This window comes from Dermacentor andersoni, chromosome 7, assembly GCF_023375885.2.
Source record: "Dermacentor andersoni chromosome 7, qqDerAnde1_hic_scaffold, whole genome shotgun sequence".
NCBI lineage: Eukaryota > Metazoa > Arthropoda > Arachnida > Ixodida > Ixodidae > Dermacentor > Dermacentor andersoni.
The window spans coordinates 143,571,334-143,593,992 of NC_092820.1; the positions used below are offsets into that span (position 1 = coordinate 143,571,334).

The window sequence follows — 22,659 nt, forward strand, 5'->3', positions numbered from 1 at the left end:
GACTGCCTTGCCTCAGGCGAGAGAGAAAGAAAGAGGGAGAGAGAGAGAGAGCACTCCGGCACCGTTAAGCCAGTGTGCTGGACTATTTCTCGGCAAGCTCGTGAAAGCCGTCGCGCGGAAAGCAGCAACTAAAGAACGTCTACAAAACGTACATTTGCAGGAAAATCGAAATGACCGAGAGAAACCTCAGACAGACGTTACTTTAATGAATGCTTCTTGAAAACATCCGGTAGCTGTGTTAACATTCCTTTTTTATCTGCGAATCGATTAATTCATAGCTAGACATAATAGCAATTACATCAGGTAAATTTTAATCGTAATCACAGGTAAGAATCTTCGACTGGGAATGCACTAGCACTGGTTCCAGGTCAACTGGTTTATGGACCTATTCCCAGTTTAACTAGTTTCAGTTGGGCCCCATATTACGAGTGGTCCCATTGTCCCTCCCGCTTGCAACAGAGAACTTCTTGCAGAAAGAACGTTAAACGTTCTTTTGTTGCAATAGCAATTCTGTGGACACTCCACCCGCCTTTATGCCGTCGCCGTCGCCGTGGTGCTCCGCATAAAGTCCAAGGGCGATAAGACCGTCGCCGCCCGTCGTATGCTGTACGAGGTCTGTTAGAAAAGTATCCAACCTTTGGCCGAAGAAAAAAAAACTGGCATAACTGGAGTATTGGCAATCTAATCACCCTCAATGTAGTCTCATTGGGGCTCACCAGCAGTGCTGCCTATGTTGGAAACATTCTGAGAAGGCCTCTTTCGGAATGGAGTTTAGCTAAGCTGTCGTACGCAGCCATAATGTCCTCTCTCGTCTGAAATCGCGCTCCTTTCAATGGCCTCTTGATTTTGGGCAACAGCCAGAAGTTGCAGGGGGCCATATCAGGAGAGTAAGGAGCCTGTTTAACTAAAGGAGTCTGTTTTTGCGCCAAAAGAGTCTGAATCAAGTGCGAGGAACGTGCAGATGCATTGTCGTGATGGATGCGCCAATTTCCTGTTGACAACTCCGGTCTCTTGCGCCGCACATCACGTAGGCGACGGAGGACATCCTGTGATGACACATCTGGATGTGAGGACATCCTCTTTGGTGATTGTTTGACCCTGTGGTGCGTACTCGTGGTGTACCATACGCGGGAGTCAAAGAAAGCAGTCAGCATCACTATGACGTTGCTACGCAATTGGCCGGCCTTCTTTTGTCTTGGTTACGTGTAATGCTTCTACTGTCGCGACTGGGATTTGGTTTTCGGGTCGTACGCGTACACCCAGGACTCGTCACCAGTGATTATGGTGTTTTGGTGTTCATGAAGTCGGGGTCACTGTTTGTGGAATCCAGCATGTCCTGTGATACTTGTGGGCTTCTCATCTCGTACTCTTGGGACAAAGGAACGACAACACAGTAGAGCAAACAATCACAAGGGCATTTATTGCACCTTTCATAGATCAATGCCTGCTAGTCGAGTTGCTATCCACAAAACATGCCGATGGGCGCGCGACAAATCTAGAAGTCCAACTCACCGCGACAGGATGGCGAGCGAATATGTTCGCCCCATGCTGGATCCCAACGCCTGGTCGTTCACGTGTACGGTCACGCGAACGGTGGCGCGTTCGAAGGCGGCCACGCGAGACGGTCTCGCAGAAGCATGGATCGGCGCACGCGCGGCACGTCTGCACTGCTTGCTGTCCCGAACCAAAGAGGGAGCGCCTTGTCTTTCGGCGCCCAAGTAACCCCGCCTGTCGGCGGCGTTAGCAGCGCAACACTCGCGCCCTCTCTCGTACTGCGCCTCAACCACTCCGACCGCCGCGGGCGCCAGGCCACGCGGCGAAGCCAGATTATGGTACGTCCACACTAGTGACAAAAACGCGCGCGACACACCGCGCGTGGCGAGCGGTGCTGTCGCGCGCGGCAAGATTCACGAAAAGCGGCAGCAACGCGCGGCAAACGCGCGAATGGGTGCGAGACCCATTTTTCGCGGCAGACGCAAAACGACCACCAATCAGAAGCGAGCCGCTTTACGAGCCGCTCGAGCCGCGCTTTTGTGGCGCCACCTGTCGCACAAGCAAAGAATCATAATCTATGGGCTCTGAGACTGAACAGTTACACGCGCGCCGTAAAATCTCAGAGGCCATTTCCAGTGAAGGGGGCTGTTTTTGTTAAGCCTTACCACACCGCCACTGAGGCGTCGACGAAGAATTCGCCTCGCAACGGAGGCGTTTTTGGAAACCGTTCGCGGATATGCGTGCCTCTATGATAAATCGAGCGTCGGACAAGGAGCTGCGCGCCAACCGCTGGCACATTATGGACAGCAGTTTGGCATGACAGGTGAGTAATTGGTGAAGGCGGGGAAGCAAAGTGTGCGCCTGGCCCTCAGTGTCCCTGTACCGCACCCAAAACTTTCTCGTCCGCTTTCTGGCACGTCGGCGTCACACAAGTAAAGAACAAACAAGTATTATAGTGTTCACAGTCACCAGTAGCTCCTCGTCCGTATCCGACATGCCTGAGCGTGGCCGGCAGTGGCGCAAAAAAACACAGACACTTCCGATGGAAGACGAAATGGGCAGAACGGAGAGCGCGTTGTCACGAGAAGTATCGAATGGAACGAGACAACGCGGGACTCCACGGGCCGCTGCCGCGTGCCGCAAAACGCGACTGTGGACTTGAGCGCACGCGTCTGCCGCGCGGGCGCTTGCCGCGTGCGGCGTGTCGCGCGCGTTTTTGTCGCTAGTGTGGGCGTACCATTACACGAGACGCGCCGTCCGGGAAAACAACGTATCAGGGGACGCGTGAGAGTCGCGCATCCCCACAGACTTCAACACAAAGTTTCTTTTGCTCCACCGTAAGCAGCTTCAGCACGAATTTCGCCGCAACTCTCTTCATGGCCAAATCTTCGGTCATAATGGAATGTGCAGAAAGTGCTGATGTCCACCTCTTCCGCAATTTCTCGGATTGTCATACGACGGTCCCGCATCACCACGGCGTTCACCTCGGCAATGACCTGGTCATTTCGGCATGTTAATTGATGGCCGACCGGAGCGTGGCTCGTTCTCCACCGGTGTGCGGCCGTCTTTAAACCGGCTGTACCAGTCCTTAATATGTGTGCTGCTCATAGCATCGTCACTGAAAGCCGTCTGAATCTTCCGAATAGTTTGCACTTGGCTGTCGCCCAGTTTCTGGCAAAATTTGATGCAGTAGCGCTTCTCCAGTCGCTCCGCCATTTTCCTTGCAAAAGAAACCGACGAGAGCACTGCGCACTACCTCACTCGAGCGCCGAGTCCCAGCGATTGACGCTATCGGCAGGCGGGAAAAAAAATCACGCATGCGCACGAAGGTTCAAGGTCGGCTGCTGCAAGCGCGCTTCTTTCGTATCCATCAGGTGTCCGAAAAAAAAAAAAAAAAAAAAAAAAGAGGTCGGATACTTTTCTAATAGACCTCGTATGTGCGCGCACGATACGGCGCACGCGGCCGTGCAAAGTACACGGTTGTTGGAGGTAAAGCTCCCTAAACTTTTTAGTTGACGTAGTTGAAGGCCCCGCCCTCCCTGCCAAGCTGCCTCCTCGCTGCGAGATTGGGGCGCGATCGTCAGTTGCCCCTGCACGGTCGCGAAATGCGCAGTTGCTACGGCGCACAATGCCACCTCCCCCCCCCCCCCCCCATGACCTTTCGCGCGACGGAAGACGGCGCGTTTGCTCTCCACTTTCTCCATCGCGCGCGCCACACTGAGCCGCCATCATCGGCTTCTCTCGCGCATGCAGAATACGACGCGCGGCAGCGGTGTTATCGCCCTTCCACTTTATACAGAACATCACGGCGACGGCAAAAATGTGCCCGGATTGTCCATAAAATTATCCCAATAAAAATACACATGCAAACTGCGCTTACTTTTGATGTTTCATATTCATGTACGTCCAGAAAAATAGAAGTGTTTTTTCGCGCTTCCAAGTGTTTATTATACAAGATACAGAATGTCCACCACAGTGGAGAACACACACACCAGCTCCAGTGAGTGCAGGTGCCGAACGTTTTGCTCCAACATGCGAAGTTTCTGCCCCAATGTTAACAAACGTAAGCTTGAATACAAAAGTTATAATGCGGCGTACGTTACTCTGCGTTATGGAATACGAAAAAGCAGTCACTTTTGCCGGTAATGCACAATTAAGTATACCTTGCAGTGGCGTAGCCAGGAAATTATTTCCGGGGGAGGGGGGGGGGGGGGACACGCACTCGACCAAGAAGGGGGTGGCTGGGGAGGGGAGTCTTGTCGCTTATGCCACATAACCCAGTATGCAGAAATTCGGAGGTGGAGAGGTGAGGGGGACGTGTCCCCCCCCCCCCGCCAGCCCCTGCTATGCTTCTGATATACCCTGCATTTCGGGTAACTAGACCTCCTGTTGCCGCCATTAGATATCCGCCGCAACATCACTCTTCTGTGCTTATTCCACAAATATATTTACACTAATAAACGAACCCGGTTACAACTACAAATACCCCACTCTTTTTCACGCAGATTACGTAATCAGTTCAGTTTCATGCGCATATACGGTAAAACAAATGCATTTAATTCATCTGCACTACCACGTGTCATTCGTCTCTGGAATGACCTCCCTGATAACATAGCCTCCATATCTAATCCCGACACGTTCCGCTCTCAGTTACTCATGCTTTTCCCATTTAATAGCGTTCACGAGTGACCAATCTAGTTTATGTTATCGTGCATTTTTTGCCAAGTTGTATATCATTTTCATAAACGGTATTCCTTTGCTCTGTTAACAGTAACAAGTGTTCGTGTGCCTTCAGATATTGCTTTGTATTCCTAGTGCCTTCAATATTGTGTAACACGGTAATCTCGTTCTAGCACTGTTCCTGTTGGAAATTTGTACGTTTTGTACCTTTACTGTTTAATATGCCCCCCTTAGTTTATGCCCTGCCATAGGGCCTGTAAGGTTCTTTTGAATAAATAAATTATGTGTTGCTTTGCACTTGCCAACAGAGAATTTTATATACTTGTGCTGTGCATTTTATTTATGAAGGGAAAAATTATCGACATTGTCATAATGCGACGTCGCAGCAACAGAACTTGCTATGACAGGCGGCATCACTGATGTTCCATGCAGAGAATTTTTCCTTTTTCAGGGAATTTTCGGTACCAATTTTGGACGAAGGAAAAATGGGGATCTTCGCGATATTGCAGGGAATATTAAGATTGAGGAAGTAAATGTCAAAATAATGCCATTGTGTAAGTAACCACTTTGACAATCCACAGACCACCCTTTTCAATGCATGGGCCAAACGTGGGGTCGGTCAGCTTCAAGTTTGTATAGACTGTTGTTGAAAAGCCAGTCTGCTGTTGGTTCCCAAAAGTGAGCCGCAGTTTGTTGCATCAATATTGGATAAGGTTACCTACTCAGAATAACTAAAAAGCTGCGAGCCACCAGTGCTAGTTGATGCTGAAGCTCTGTTACGCGGCATATATGTCGAGAACCGACATTAGAAAGTTCCACATTAGAAATTGAATTCTCAATATATTGCTGCCCAACCGAGATGTTAAACAAACTATGTACTGTTTCTGAATGTGACTTCACCCACAGTTGCCAAAATACCTTCTTATATATATATATATATATATATACACACACACACACTTAACCTATGTGTGTGTATGTACGAGGGAATTTACGGGGATTGTTTTAGAATAACGCCGGCTAAAATTGTCACAAATAGGCAATTTTTGTGCATAGGAATGGGAATTTTCCCTAAAGGTAAGGAATACCACTGGGCATCATCATTTTGTTGCGGCAGGAGCGGCTGGTAACTCGTTCAATTTTTTCCCCCATTAGCTTGTGGGATAATTTAATGAACAGTGTTATGACATGAAAATATGAGGCAAATGCCAAAAACTATCAAATCGATAGTGATAGGATCACGGACTACATCTGCACAAAAATGCTCCCATGCACGTGTTGTTGATCCCATCACGCATGATGTCTAGAACATTTTAGAAAATAGTTTTGGAGAAAGAACTTGTCTTCACTCAGCCACAATATTTATAGCTTTTGCCTCCGAAGGCTTCTTCTATCATGTGTAGAAAATTATATGTACTAAACTGCATTGTCAAGAGATTTATAATGGCGAGGACGTATGTGACTTACTCGATGGAACAACAGGACATTATTTTTGAAGCCGAGTTGGGGGAAAAACGGTCGTTGGTGGCACCATTCATGGGTGGCTACAAAAAACCTCTCTTGCCCTTTGAAGTTCACAATATATGCACAAGATCTTCTCGGAAACATAACTTGCTCCAAATATCAACTAGAATTCGTCCACTGTAGTGGACAGCATGCAACAAGAGGGTAAACCATGTATTTCAAAGTGGTGCATAATACATCTATTTTGTCCGCTTTGTATGCGTTATTAGGTACAGTTTACAGAATTGCACTACTGTCTTCCATAAATTACAGATTTGTAAACTTGCTAGTTTCGTTTTTCAAATTGTGCGATATTCAACATTTATATAAAAAATACAATCTAAGTAAGAAATCAGCTCTCAGACTGTCTAGCAGTCTCTAGGTTTCTTTTTACTCCGTTTTAAATGCAACAAACCCCATCAAACCCGGTGCAGCGGCCGAGGAGAAAAACGATTTCACTGTTGCCACGTATATGAGCCTTAACTGGCCCGCTTTAGTTATGTAATATAAAAGTATACAAATGAAAGCAAGCAGAGTGCGGTGCTTTAGATAGGCAAAGACACTTGGGTATGGTATTTCTAAATATCTTTATATCAAAAATATTTATGCAATGTCAATGAAACTTTCACTTTGCTAAGTGAAAAAGATATTGTGCAGAAACCATTGACGGTCATTGTCAATGTAAGCAAATGGTCCAAATGGGTGAATGAGTAAACGTCTTCCTAGCCGAGCGCTCCGGTAATATCCTGCACCCATGGCTCATGTGCCCTTTCTTTCACCGCTTTTGTATGGCAAATCTACAACCACTGAGCTTCAACCACCGATCATTGCCAAACACAAAAACAGGCAGAAGAGGCTACAAAAATGCTATTCGCTCAAAAAGAACACAAATTGGTTTAGCGGTTAAGGAGCATATTCGAATAAGAAAACTATGGTCTAAAAAAATTTTTCGACAGCAAGCAGCTATTTTAGGGTGAAAACACCCCGTATTCTTCCAGTCTTATGCGACAGTCGTATGGACTTCATTTATATTATCTTATTAGCAATAATATTGCCCGAGGTTTTGTGAAATTGCTCCCTTAACAAAGCAGCTGGCGTTGTATTCACAACAATCCGAGCAACAATGCGATATCCCCCCCTCCCCCTTTTCCCCAACTTAGCGTTTCGAAACGTCGTGTGCTCAACCACCAGATGACTGAACTCTGCAGAAAAGCCAACTTTTCGGAAGCAGGCTCCGGCTTGCTGCAACGGGCTACACACACTGTGCTATTCACGCAGTGCTACAACATTCTTATGACTGAAACTTTCTGTGCTTACCTCCACAGAGTTCGGCCTGGTTCGGTCGGTGTCTCGCCTTGGTGGCTCAAAAGGGGGCAGGAGGGGGGGGGGGAACTTGGCGAACAGGGAAAGCATGGGTAAGGGCAAAACGAGATGTGGCATTGCGTAGAGGGAAAACACCTGCACGAAAATAAGTTAACGCAAACTGTGACTCAATAAAAGAAAAAAGAAATTGCATCTCCGATTGTGGGACAGGTTCCTCCAGCATAGTAGTGCCAATGCTTTACCAATATTAGTTTACGCACAGCAGAGTGCCTTGCCATCAAGCCTGCGCCGAACTGTGAGGCGCAGCTGTACAAGAGTTGCACAAAGCAGCTACACTTCAACCAGACATGAAAAGAACGGAGACAAGTGCTGTGTGCTTAACAAAATGGTACACGCTTTGCTCACTCTTGCAAACACGTTGAATAGCTATTGCACATTTCTTTCCCCCAGCAAATGGCTAAGTAAATATACTCAAATTTTTTAAACACGTGGCTTTGCATCCCATATCAACTATGTATAAAAAATAAAAACAATATCATCCTGTCTGGATTTCTAATCAAACCTAGGTCCAGTCGGGGGGGGGACGAGGGGGGACAAACATTCTACCGAGATTCCAATCTTGCAGCTTGTGTAAAGCTCTGCACAAACAGCGAGGTATAGATAACTACTGCATCACCTGCAAAATCTTCGTTGCAGTGCATCACTCCACAATGTAGATCTCTAAGGCCTATGCCTGCTTGTGCAGGAGTAGTGCCGAGCTCGCTAAATGTCGTGGTGATGCGTTGCAAGATACGGCCAACCGCGAAGGCGCCGAGGCTGGAACTTGCCATCGTACTGATGGCTTTCATAAATTAATCGATTGAGAAAGAAACGAAAGCACGACGAGAGAAACATGAGAAGTCTTAATTTGCAAGATGCGATAGCTTGTACAGGGGTATCGCTGCGTTCGCTAGATGTCGCAGCGATGAGCAACGTGAAATGGCTGACCACAGAGATGCCAAGTTCAGAGCTCGCCATCGCAGCGATGATGTTTATAAATTAGGCAATCGAGAAAAAGTCAAGGCATGATGGGAAGAACATGAGAAATTTATATTTGCAAGCCGTGTAGTCTTTAATGTTTTCACAGATCTGGTGGGTATTATTTGTTTTTTCTGGGACACTCGTGTATGTGTTCTTGTTCACAGTTTACTACAGTACTGGGCTGCCAGAAGAGCATACTTTAGCCCAAAGCCTAGACGTGACCCAGACACGCAAGATAAAGGCGAGTCCAAACCATCCTGAGAGAGAAACGTTTTTTTATTGTCGAGCTGCTACAACACGTAAACCACTTTGGCAGTCAACAGCTGGTGGTGCAGGAGAGATGCCGTCGCTTGCCGGCCACCCTCCTCCGCCTCCTTGTAACTTAGCTGCAAACAGAGAACACGCCACGACATCAGTATCAACGCGACACCAAACAACCCTTGCAAGATGTTGCCATACAACTAACTATGTATAGACATTTATCTGCAAAGACTGTGGATCATTTATGGGCACTTACTGTGGTCATCTACTGAGCAAGGCCATAGTTTACTGTCTAAAGGTCTACGTGTTTGAGATCTTTCTTTTATGCTAATGCAATATCCAAACTATAGACAAAAATACAAGCATACGGCGTGACCAATATCACAGACATTTTACAGAATACCAATTACAGTTATATCAAACCTCACGTGCCTAAAGGTGCCAACACATTTGATGAGCAAACGTTCCTTGATTTTAGCTATTTTGCTGATGTAGTCAGCCTAGGTCAAATCAGCAACACTCAACAGTGACATTTATCCTTTGCGCTTACTTATATTCACTGCTACACGGTAGGCCTATCTGAAAATTCAGGAACTTTCTGCCTGCACAACCCTGCGTAAAGTGCCAAGCAGGGGACACAGCCTCACTTCTTTTTAAGAGTGAAGAAGCTGCGTTTGCGGGGCTCGTCCCTGCGCTCGGCCGGCAGCGTCTGTGCTCGCGACGGGCCCGCCTGGGCTTCCCCGATGGCCGCCTGAAGCTGTTGCAGCCACTGGGATAACTCCTCCTGCAAAAAAAGATGCGCCGCCCTGATCAGCACTCGCCCGTGCTTCTAGAGTTGCTGCTCGCAGCTTCTTGGTCACCCAACGTGGTTTGTTCCCCCTCATTACTTCTAAGAAACAACAGTTTTGTTCGACGTCAGGGTCTCTGACAATCTCAATGTTACAATGCACTCCCCTTCTAAGAGTTGCTGACACATTTAGGGACACTCTCCTTGTCGACACTTCACTCATGCTGTTGCTCAAACCGAAACCGGCATACATAAAGCATACAGACATCAGTTAAATGTAATACTTTAACTAAGGATGCAAAGAAATGTATGCGATTTCAAGTCTGGCACCGTTCTAGCAGTACTCTAATAATGCATTACCCTACAAGACATGGGGAGCCTCAGGTTGTATATCTAGACCTCGTCTGAATTTCGCCAGACAGTGTCTGTGCCTTACACTGCCTTCGCTTTGAACAAATTTCTCACTAGCAATCTTAATTGATTGATTGATTTATATACGTACGTACAGCAGCCACTAGAGGCATCGTCTTAGGGGAACACAATTACGACAAGTACATTGCATGGCAGCCATTATAAGAATCTATTCCAAGTGGACATACCTTGCAATTTCACTTGCTACAATTTGTAAATTACAATACATATTGCAAAGTAATTTGTTCAGAACTTTGTTAGCCCTAATTTGTTATTTGTCAATTACGTGTTTCGATTTACTGTGCAAGTAAAACCAACCCGCGTTCAAGCTATCCAGTTCAAGGTTTAAAATTGTGCTACCTTCCAGGGGCGATTTTTTGAAATCTCATATAGTCTAAAAAATAAAACAAAAGGCACCTGCATTCGGCAGCAACATTCGTCAGTCCCTATCTGATAAAGTGGATGAAAAGCAAACATTAACCATCACTTGACATCACTTGAGCTTTCATTCTGTGTCTCTACAAGTCTGTCCCGCATTGTACGTCGCGGCTGCCAATAATTAATAGTCCGCACAGAGGAAACTCGTTTCACCAAAAGAGCTGGCACACGTGGGAATCGGAGTGAGCGTGTTTAGAAAAACAAAACAGAAAGTGTAAGGCGTCGTTTATCACCTGCGTGCCGCACCACGACAGCTGACAATGCATTTTGCAAGAGCGCTCTGGGGAGTCACGTCAACGCCATGCCGAATCGCCTGCGGCTGGCTTCGCCCATGCTGAATTATGGAAGGCTCACATCCCACCGCAAAGTCGCAAGTTCTTTCTGGGGCAGTGGTTCTCAAAGATTTAACAGTCGCAGGTCCCTTGACCTGCTTGCAGCTGTTTTGTGTCGGACAGTCCATTACCATAGTGAAAAGCCCTGGGTCAACCGAGGCCAAACTAATGAATTTTAACCGGTACATCGCAATTTCCATGCCCCTGTTGAAACAGTAACAACGGGGTACAGCGTTTCCTTCTTTCAATATAGAAAGAAAGCAGCTGCAAAAGAAAAAAAAAAAAGAGCTAGTTACTGTAGTTGATTTGTCAAGGTGGTTTCTAGCCCCAATATTCTTTAATAAACCAGTGGCCAGCACCACCAAAAGCTTAGAGCGACCAACCCACGCAACTGTGAGAAAGCTCAGAGCTGAAGTTCAGTCATGCCGTGACGTACAACCTGCCTTTCAAAATGGCACCGTGTTTTTGACAGGCAATACAAAGCAAGAACTTATGCCCCTGTGAAGTTTAGCGCAACTGCTGCAGAAAAGCCAAACATTTGACGACGTCTTTGGTAGCGTGCGCAATCTCCAACTCCACAGTCTTACAGGAACTGCCCTAGAGCAATGCTGTGACATTCACTGCTTCGTTAAAAGCACAAAATTTGATGAGGAATAGCATCTGCCGAACAGGCTTGCATTCGTTAAAAAAAAATGAATAGAAGGAAAATGCAAACAATAGAAATATAACTGAAAAAACAATTAGGCAAGAAAGATCTGAATCAATCACAACCACCAATGCGACAAGCTTGTATATTTAAAAGCTAGGCCTACATTTTTTAAAGTCTTTCTTTTTTTTTCACAAGTGTAGGGGCAACCGAAACGCAGGCAGAGGAGTAAGGACACCTGATGAGCTGAAGTGAGGGATGCTTGGGCCTTGTACCATTTGTTTATCATGATGTCGATGCTGAACCACTCTTCAATGCAATACGTGAGAGCTCGCAGTTTTGGAGGGTTACTTCTGGCTACAGGTTCTTTCATTCTCACACACAACCACTGTCATCGATGTGTAACCTACTACTTCCACACTGCTAAAGTTCTCTCGCTAAAGTTACGCCCAAGGATAAATGTCCACTAGCAAGACACTTGGCTACAGAACTGAGTGCTACGCAGAGTGCTACATTGTGGACCAGTTGTGTTTGCATCCCAACCTACACAGCACAGTCCATTCATGACCACTGCGGTGTGCAAAGCGAAGCAAGCATTGTTGCTTTTTCACATATGTCTATCTCTGACGCGCATAATGTTCATGACCACCTGCTACAAGAACAGCAATGTCTCAACTGGTACCAGCAACACGTGGTGTACCAGTACTACTACCAGCGCTGTTTGGTTTGTCAGAATGCGGCTTTCACAGTGAAAATGACGAAGAAGCTGACATTACCTCATCTTTTGCTTGGAAGAGGAACTCTCCACCGTTGGAAAGCCTGGGAAAGCAAGAAAAAAGGAAAGAAAGGAAAAAAGAAAGGAAGGAAAAATAAAATTAACAAATGGGATGTCAGAAAGAATGACACGAGAGAGTCGTGTCTGAAGACAGAGAACGTAGTGACCCACTTAAGCCGAAAGACGTGCTTCTTCTTGGTGTAGTCGGTGGCGCGCTCGGCGGTGGCTGTCCTCAGGTCCACTGGTGCCTCGCCACGGTAGTGGCCCTCAGGTTCCTGGGTGTAACAAGTGCCAGCGTCAGAGCCATGCACACAGTGTGAGGAGTTGCCCGCACTTCGTTTAAAATGTGCGACAGATTACATGTGCGTGTGTTCTGCCCCTCTTACAACACCTAGTAGTGCTGGCAGCCATTATGCTCAAGAAGGAAGCTTTAGTTTGGGGCTCCTATCTAAATACATGGGAAAGGAGAAATGGCTTTTCTCGGCAACCACTGTACCAAATTTGGCGAGGTTCGCTGTATTTAAACGGAAGTCAAACTCTACTAACTGTTGCAGGTGGATTTTTCGTTTAGGCAGACAATTTTTGTATTAGTTTGTATAGCTTTATTACCGTTTCTTTTGTACATAACTTTGTATAACTTACCGTTCCTTTGTAACCACTCTCCTCTACAATACATTTGCGTTTTAGTGTATTTGGAATAAATAAATAAATTAATTAATTAATAGTGTCAAAAATTGAAAGTTTTCAGGAAATGAAACTCTGAAGTTTACAACTCTTTAACCCTGTAATGAAAGATGATATCACAATTGTGTAAATTGCATCTAACAGTACATCGAAAGCGGACCAAATTGACGTGTTATGCGCTGCCCTGCAGTATACCATTATTACGCAAGTATGACTTTTGCTAAATCCTCGTAAATATTGTAACAAATACAAGTAAGCAGTAAACTTATATATCAAATTTCTTCGCTTTAGATGCTCTAATGGATAAAGTTAACAGCATAGCGATATCTTTGATACCGAGGGAGGAATATGTAAACTTCGGGCTTTCATATTTTTCAAACTTGCAAAATTTTAGAAATCCTTGTAAATTCAGGCCCTTAATCAAAATTTCGCTTCCAACTGTCACTAGAATTTAACATTCTCTCTAAAATGCAAAAAAAAAATTAATTAAAGTCAACTGAAGGATTATCTCGGAAAGGCATTTCTGCGTTGTACACGTATATGAATAGGCGGCGTCAGAGTTGCGCCCAAGCTAAAGCTTCCTTAAGGGCAGGATAAGTAAGGCGCCGAGGCTAACATCATGATAGTTCAATATCTGCTTCAGTCGCCTTTTTATTTCGCAAAGGCTGAAATTTATGCACAAGAGGCTACATCTGCACTGATAAAGTTTCTGAGGTCTACAGGCCTACACAACAGACTTTGGGAATGCTACCTGCTACCACTAGATTGTGCATGCGGTTTACCTCATCTGTGCGCCTCTCCCTTTCTATCCCCTGTAGCTGTAGCCCCTTCCTCCGTGCAGGGTAGCCAACCAGAAGTACCTCTGGTAAACCTCACTGCCTTTCTATACATCCTTTATCTCTCTCTTTGTAACAGTTTTATTCACATTTTTTCTGCACAATTAGGAGAAATGTTCAACAGCTCAATTTTGTCTATGTTACAAACCCTACATGATGTAGCACGCAGTAGTGTGATATCTTCATGGCAAGGTCAACAAGTTCTATAAAAAAAAAAAATTGACTCTCAACAAATGGCACACTTTAGCTTTCACTTCTAAATGCAACAAATTTCATCAGAATGTCTATGACATTTGCCAAGCAAAACGATTGCTCTGTTCCAAAGTTTTTAGATGAGAGCACCTGAGGTATAGCTTTCTCGTAACTTCGGCAAGAACACTGTCAACTCACACTTGTTCTCAGTACATATTGTGCTTCTTTACAATTACTCTAAGAACAGAAAAGAGAAAGTTGGAATCTGCAAGACTGTCTACTATTAGGCTACAAAAAAAACCCCACATGGTTTTTTTTTTTTTTTAAGAGAAAGCTACACAGTTGAAGGAAAACTCGCCACGGTCCAAGGATGGTACCTGGCCTTTCTGCTCAAGTTGCTGCCATGCTCAGTCAACTGTTTGCTGACTTACTGAGGAGGGTAACCAGCCCCACTCATCCAGCTGTTCCTCAATTTGCTAACCAGGAGGCTAACCAGCCACATTTGACTGGCCGTTAGAGTTGTTAACACTAACCGCAGTTAACTATCTGCTCCAGTTGGTAAACCAGAAGAACAGCCAGCCACCTTCGAAAAGTTTTTCCTGAAGCTTCCAACTAAGATGCTAGCCAACTGAGACCCTACCAGCTGTTCCTCAAGTTGCTAACGAGGAGGCTAACCAACTATGTCCGACTAACTGTTGGTCAAGTCGGGGAGAAAGGTGCCTCGGCTCCTGACCTGTCGGTAGTGCTTCTGGTCCTTGTAGGCGGCCAGCGTGGCTCCTCGGATGACGAGGTACAGCTTCTCCCATGACCGGTTGGAGGCCTTCTTGGTCGTGGACTCCCACTCATGCTTCCTCATCAGCAGGCCCTCGAACTCGTCCTCCGCTGGCCGCTCTGCAAGCGCACAAACACATTCAGCATGTGCCGCCGCGCTTTCACCCTGGTGTGTTCCGAGCACCCCGGAACCGTCGACGATCGTGTGGCGATCTAGAATGCAAGCTATCGAGCGAAAGTGGCTTCATTCAACATCAACCTGCACTATTCAGAGACACTCTTCACACAGCCACAGCAGACAATCATGGAGACGATCACAAGAGCCGTTGCAACCGGCTAGCAGACATTTCAAGGTTCATCGCGGCAGTTAACTCGTACGCTACGGTGGTAGAGCGCAAGGTAAATGCATGCAACATGCAGCCAGCTTTTCATCTACATCAGACACGGTGAACCTCCAAATGTCGCTAGGCGGTTAGGATACAAAGTAAAAAAAAAAAGAAAGCGCCAATATACATATACAATGAACACCTGTGCCAATATCAAACCAAACATACACGCACAAAGTAAGATATGTTCTATTTTGTCACTGTTTAAGGCTTAAGCGTCTAATTCACAAAGGCTGAAGCGATGTGAGAAACAATGTTATCATACAAATTTTTTGGGACAGCAACAATTGTAGCCATGATACGCTTTGGTACGTTGACATAACGCAAGAATAACTTCTTTCCAGAACTAAAAGTCTCAACACACCTCTTTTCCTTCTCACCGATCACAGCCTAATGAAGAGATAAAGATAAATTGGATATAGCCAGAACAGGTCTCTCCAATGGCAAAATCGACACTCGCACCAGCAATGCACTGCTGCTTATTTGCTGTGGGATGAGTTTATTGCCAGGTCAAATTTCTCCAGACATATCTCCACTGCTGCTGTATTGTAGCTCATCGGAAACAACTTATGACAAGCATTCTTACTTTCAGGGCTTTTTTTTCCTCGCACGTGTGGCAAGTGATGGATCCACAAGTGTGCTCGTGAAGATGATAATGTGCCCAGAAATAATAGACATACTGACCTTTAGCCATGGTACGGAAAATACGAAAGCAACAAGTACAACGAAATGATGAACATTAAAATGCAAATGCATGCGAAACAAAATTTAATAACACAAAGCAAAAACGACTTAGTTTCATGATATAAAGCTCCCATGCCTCCTTAAGCAGAAAAGAAAACTAACTAGTTATAATGTTACTAATAAAATGTTCATTCTTAACCCTTTATCTCTCAAGTTCCTTCCATAAAAAATACATCAAAATCTCTCAATTTGTCTTGTTTCACCGAAATGTTTGTGCGCCATGTCCCGATTCTAGAAAAGTTTTACGTGCACACAGTAGAACCTCGTTGATACAATCCTATTCTATATGATTTCCTGGAGCCAACGTTCGCGATCAAGAACCCCCCACACATTTCCGAGGACACCTAAGCACTTCTTTTGAGTTGTGAATATGAAAGCATTGATCTCCAATTGAACGGCGCTGAGCAGTCGCTCGAGTTCTGCGCTGCGAGTAATGTACCCTAGCGGTACATGATACCCGAGCCAGCAAGCAGCAGCAGCTTGCAGTTCCAACACTCCATGCCACCGACGCGGCAATGCCCTCTCTCCTCACGACACCTGACACGCTAGTGCGGCGGCAGCAGGCATCCCCTATCGCCTGCTACGCTCCAATGAGGCGCGCTCGTGATGTGGCGTCACAGCCAATGCCGATGTGAGCTTAGGTGCTGTTTTCTGTTACAGAGGACAGTCACCGTCGTTTTCGCTAAATGGGGCATTTGACACTTCCACATCAAAAATTACAAGGAAGCTGGCAGCTTCAGTGTGCACCCAGTGCACCCGGTCACACGATTTGCTGGGTTCTGGTTGGAGTAGTTGAAATGTTGAAGCGAGGGACGGCACAGAATGTTTGCTTTGGGACAAGAATGCACGCTTCCTGCTCCCGGCACTCCTCATCATGCATAAGTGCTCGCGGTTACGCGTCTTTAGGCGCGTTAGGCCAGGCTTCAGCCAGCAAGTGGACGTTTAGGGCAACTTACACCGTCCATAAAACTACGAGCCTTACTCTGTTTAATAGTTGAATGCTGTGCGATCTCTATCAATGCTTTGCCTTTCAGGTGAAACTGCAACATATTTTAGCGACATTGGCTTGCAAGTTTTCCCAAATAGTATGCTTTCTTCCAAGAACATATGAACAAGGTTCTACTGTATGTTATCTTTTATATTCACAAAGCATTAACAAGGAAAAGTTAGGACAGTTAAAGAAATGTACGCCACAAGAATGAACACCCATATTGAACAGCACACGTTATTAATAGATAAAAATTGTCCCTTTCGGAATAGCAATGTAAAAGAAGTGTGGGCTGGAGCAGTAGGGCTTGTATTTGGCAACATCATATCAGCACAAACTGGCAGAAGAAAAACTGCACCTCAGGTTTTGGAGTTAAAGGGTTAAGACAGACTGCAAATTCTTTAATGTCATTAACTACAAGCACACAGAAAACCTGTACAACTGAAAAAAAGAAAACACAGTGACTACACAATATGACATGCAATAATCATTTTCTGAACAAAATAACAACATATAAAATGTGAAACCAATCAACAAAACACCGAACACAATAACATCAGCAAATAATATGGCAATATGACCACAATATAACGATGTAAAAATGATAAGACAGCAAAGACAAAGGACAACTCAAGAAAATACTGGCACAATATCACTCACGCATTCTACAATAGCTGTTGCTAAGTAGCAGCTTGTCAGACTTCTATTTTCTAGCTTGCTTTCTAGATCGCCCAGGCAGCTTGCAAGATGTACAGAGCTCAGACCTCTTAGTAGCAACATACATGCATTAATCGACGGCACCTATTGCACTGTCTACTGATAGCAACGGTAACCGCACGTTGCTAACAGAGAGACGTACAAATAAAGGCATATTGCTTATAATACCAAAGGGCTTAGAATGCGAGCAGCAGTGATGGTGGTGACATTGCATGACGCCATGTTCGACTAAGTGCACAGAGTACCTACTGCAAATACAGACTATGTTACGTTTAACGCCCTGTGCAAACATGCTGGAAACAACGTAATCGTTGCGAATGTTAGTTTGGTAGCTTTAGTTAATTGAACAGAGACTGTTTTTGCAAGACAAGATTGTTCCTTGTGTTTATGCTTGATCACAACATTTCAAGTGCCCACAAGGGCTGCCGTTTCGAAACACTTCATCCAGCATATGTATACATCTACATTAATCTGTTTCCACTATGCTAAAGCTCTCTATATAGCCACTGCCCAAAGTCAGGCTCGTGGCGTCCTTTCCGACAACAATGGTGGCTACTAGTGAGCAAAACACAAGGATGCAGTGGCAAACGCACCACTGCCCAATTCGAAAAAATTTGTATAGATATGCCAGCCAGTTACACTTGCTCATTTTAATCACATCACGGTGGGGGCAAACTTCTTTCAATATCAGCTTCTTTTAGCTGGAACTCGATTCTTAGGTTGTCAACAATTAGGTCCTTGCTGCACTAAAACTCTCTAATATCGATGCCACCAGAAGTCGCGCACCCTTTCCAGAAGTGCCGGTGGTTACCGGCAGGCGACACTGGTTGGCACACAGTCAGCAATGCTTAGGTTGTCAACAATTAGGTCCTTGATGCACTAAACCTTTCTAATATCGATGCCACCAGAAGTCGCGCATCTGGTACTATTTCCAGAAGTGCCGGCGGTTACCAGCAGACGACACTGGTTGGCACACAGTCAGCAATGCTAGCATGTTGCTGCCAAGAGATCCGAGTTCTGCACGCGTGTACACGCGCGCAACATGCAACACAGTGCGCAGGCATCGTGCTGACCTGTCTCTTCCTCTACGGGCAGCTTCTTCTTGCGCCAGCTGCCGAAAGGCGACTTGGAACGAGAGCGCTTGATCTTGGGCGGAGCTGTCATCGCCATGCAGGGAAGGAAGGAGGAGGCACAACAAGGCTGGCTAGCATGCACGTTCGGCATGCGGCCATGCAAGGCGGTGGCGTCTGCGTGCACTCACTGCTCGGTGCGGACGACGATGCGGCCGGGCCCGACGGACTGACGGACATGGCAGCAGCGGTGGATGCGGCTGCGGCCGTGGCGCGGGGGCTCCCTGGGGCGTTAAGTGCGCGTGCAGCAGTTAGGCCCAGAACCCCTGAAATACCCTGCTCACCCTCTGTTCCAGCTCCGGGTGCTGATGCCGACACAGCGACCGCCGCTGCTGCACTCTCGGCGCCGTTCAGGATAGCAGGCTCTCGGGCGGCTTCCGCAGAAGCTTCGGCGTCGACCCTGTAACGTCAACCCCCATAATTGCTGAAGCAACACACATTCTCGTGTGAAGAGGGGCAACCCTTTGGCACGAAGTCGCACTACAGAAGTCGGTGTGGGTTCCAGGCAAATGCTACAACAGGATGAACCTCTTGTAACGTCGGCACAGCTTTACTGCACAGAATTCTTGAAGGCTCAATTTTGAGCACCCAGCAGGGATATTAACAGCAGAAACTTGAAGCAACAGCAAAATACTGTGCACTGCTCTCAATTACAATGCTGTTGGATAGTGGCAGCTCTCAAAGATACAAAAAGCCGAATGTTCCCCCTAATGACATACCATACTGGCACATATCCAGTGATTTCATTTTAAGCATGAGAAAGTATCTTGCATTATATTTGGAACCATGCTCCAAACACACTGCAATATTTTTCCTGAACACCCCTCGTAAGAGTCGAAACTTAAATAGATCATGCAGGGCGCACTTGTTCGAGAACCCTACGCTACAAACTCGAACATATCAATTGATATCAATTGTGCAATCTGTGCTCTAGGCTAGACATTCTCTAGACTAAAGACATTCTCTAGGCTAAAGAAACTAAAGGTTGAGTGTGTTCTGGGTGCTTCGCACACGCAGCAGGGCCTACACGTCATGTACCTGTCCTGGGCAGACGGCTCGTGGCTCGGCGGTGGCTGTAGGGCTGCCAGTCGCTCCATCTCCTCCTGCTGCCGGCGTCTCTCCTGCTCCTCCTCCCGCGTTCGCATCTGCTTGAGCTCGAACTGAGGTGCCCCAACGACGATGACATGCGTGCACCGCACAGAACAGCGATTTGTCAGCAAGGCATCGACACATTCCTCGCGGCAGCTGGCTGCGTCAACGTTCGATGCTGTCTTTTGCTGCATGCGCTCAGGGGGATCTAGCGAAATCAGCGTCGAATGCTGACGTGCTGCCTCGAGATTTCCATTTATGTTTGATGGACTAATGACTGCCGGGGTAGGGCACAGGGATGTACCAGCACGTCCAAATGAAGGGAGCCTTTAATTATTCTCAAAAGGAGCATGAATGCTACTAGTACTGAACAGCACCCGAAGTATATTAGAAAAGTGAAGCAGTTTGTGCCCCTTACAAGTTTCCCAATAAAGCGCTAAAGAAAAAAATAAAGTAAAGGCAAAGGTAAAAATGCATATACATAACACAAAAGTGAGCTTGCATGGATGGGCTCTTCTTACCTCACAAAAAGCCTGCCACAACATCCCAGCAAAAACAACTCAAAATTAAAACAGATTAGGCTTAACTAATACTATAAACATGAGCTTCTCCACAAAATAAATTTGGTATGTTGCAGTGGAGGACAAGATCATCACTCCACTACGAAAAATAGGAATTTTTTACTGCCATTTGATTGAGAAAAAAAAAAGCAATAACGTGGTGACAAGGGACAAATGTTGCTGCCGCTCACTTTTCTTGTCAAGTGTAAAACCTTGGCTCCCTACACTTGGCCCACCTGGCATATTTCAACCAATGTTATGCATACCACATGCAACATCCCTGCACTGTGGGCCACTAGCACAAACTGCAGCTATAAGTTCACAAGTAGGTAGTTATTAGACAGCGTCACTATGGTGCACACAGGATCAGTAACCACAAAGTAAAGGTGTTACCTGTGATGAGTACCAAAGCAGCCGTGAGCTGTACATACATCCAAATTTCAACAATGGGCATCATACTCTAGCACGGTCGAGACGACGAAGTGACCACTAAGTGAATGCGTTACTGTGACAAGTAACAAAGCCAGGCATGAGCTATACAAAGTACACCTTAACTTGAATGAGCATCATACTAAAGCTCAAACACAGCCTAGCATGAGTGAGATGATGAGCGAAGATAAGCTTGGCAACGCAGTAATGTGTGTCAAGAAATCCGTTGACTCCATTTGATGTCTCACCACCAGAAAAGCAAGCAAGACTTGCGTTTCTGTGCCAGCAATTTCGTCTGTGAAAATAACGTTATAACACTGCACCAGTATTATAACTTACCTCTGGAAACCTTTCCACCAAAAACGAAAACAAATGCCATCGGTGTGCGAAGTTGAGAAACCTACTTGTAAGCAATCATTCATATTTGTGTATCAGATCTAAGGTGGTGTCGGATTTCATGGCGGAGTACAGCATGCCTTTCATGCTCTTAAGCTGGTGGCAGCCATGTTGCAAAGAACAGACATTCGTTAGTGTGTACACGGCGTTAGTTGAAGAATGTGGTGAACACTCAAATGTGACAAACATCCGAGACAAATGAGGCCTTGACGCTCACTGACAACCGTGCGCAACGTTCAAGTCGCGCAGCACAGATGCAGCCAGTTGGATGCTTTTGCAATTACGTGAGTAACGCTTGTCACATGACAGTTTCGCATGCTTCTTCGAACGGCTACACAGATTTAGAGGTGCTCTCATCTCTGCCCAGCAACAGACCAATGAAGCCTCAGTCATGCACATGTTACGGCTTAAGCAAAGACAGAATGTTGTGCTCATAAGGGAACCTGGTATAAATGTTTTTTTTTTTTTCGTAACTGCTGACTCATTTGTGCTAGAATTGTGCAAGCGGTGTCATCATGTGATGGGTTCTGTCTAGCAACATGTTCACATTCAGTACTCGACTGCTTCACCGATGCATACAAGCATCAACGCTTCTACAAACTGATCCAGTGTGAGTACTGCAAAGAACATTTTGAAGAAATTTTGAATTTTGTAATGATCTGCAATCTATATGCATATTTTATGGTTATTTGTGTTGTCATTTACCTTCTTTCTGTAAACTGCCGCTGTATTTTCAATTACCATTATTGCATTCAATTGTACTGTCATATTTTTCTTAAATTTATGTACTCACTTTTCTCTAACAGCCGATGCGTCTCGAGAGTATTAAAATAAATAAGTAAGTAAAAAATTAATTAATTAATTAATTAATTAATCTAAAATAAATCAGATGTACACATTATCTGTAGCAGACAGAGTGAAAATTCGATTTTCCCAGCGAAAGGAACAGTAATTCCACCTCTTACACAGACAGCGAGACTGTTCTGCATCCCGTTACCCCTTCACGGTAAGCATATCAACATCCTGGGGTGGACGGCATCATACACCGAAAAAATTTGTGTTTGTTCTTTTTTAAGGGAGGGAGGAGAGGGGTTGGCATTGGAGCAGATGTGTGTATACTATAGTACTTCCGATTAAATTTGGATGAAGGAAGCAAGTAATACCTCCGAGCATGCTACTTAGTAGACTAAACCCACCACAAAATTGTTTCCTCCCAAAATTTGAGCACAATCGAGCCAATGGTTTAGTCAGAAGAGCAATTTAAACCAGACTTCCTCACCTACGCAACACATAGCATACATGCCAAGATGCTTACTCACAGCAAAACATGGCAAATATAGGAAGTTTTATAATTCCTACCTTGAGTTGCTAAGTCAGCAAAGTTGTTACAAAAACCAGTTTCTGTTAGGACTGACATCACACAACTGAGGATGTTAGTTGCCACACTCATTGATATGATGCATTCAACTAGAATGTTGTCAGCCAAATACCTATAATAAACTACCTGCAGCAAAGCTGTGTATTATATGCCTCCGCGATGAACAAACACAAACAAACATAGCCACAG

At 45.5% G+C, this 22,659-nt stretch overlaps 1 protein-coding gene across 3 annotated transcripts in view; it reads right to left on the reverse strand.

Moving 5' to 3' along the window:
* Nucleotides 1-8,778: 8,778 nt before the first annotated feature.
* Nucleotides 8,779-22,659, reverse strand: part of beta-Spec (spectrin beta chain) — a 48,895-nt gene continuing 35,014 nt past the window's right edge. Inside the window, exons 18-26 of one of the 3 annotated variants that reach the window (XM_050180893.3) lie at nt 19,657-19,778; nt 18,903-19,018; nt 18,750-18,842; nt 18,562-18,645; nt 14,616-14,773; nt 12,342-12,445; nt 12,172-12,214; nt 9,429-9,565; nt 8,779-8,906 (exon numbers count right to left, since the gene is read on the reverse strand). In XM_050180893.3, coding sequence (XP_050036850.1) covers nt 8,903-8,906; nt 9,429-9,565; nt 12,172-12,214; nt 12,342-12,445; nt 14,616-14,773; nt 18,562-18,645; nt 18,750-18,842; nt 18,903-19,018; nt 19,657-19,778 — 861 coding nt within the window. In that variant the 3' untranslated portion in view covers nt 8,779-8,902. The remainder of the gene's footprint in view (nt 8,907-9,428; nt 9,566-12,171; nt 12,215-12,341; nt 12,446-14,615; nt 14,774-18,561; nt 18,646-18,749; nt 18,843-18,902; nt 19,019-19,656; nt 19,779-22,659) is intronic. The other 2 variants (XM_055072273.2, XM_055072274.2) reach the window with 2 other exon arrangements.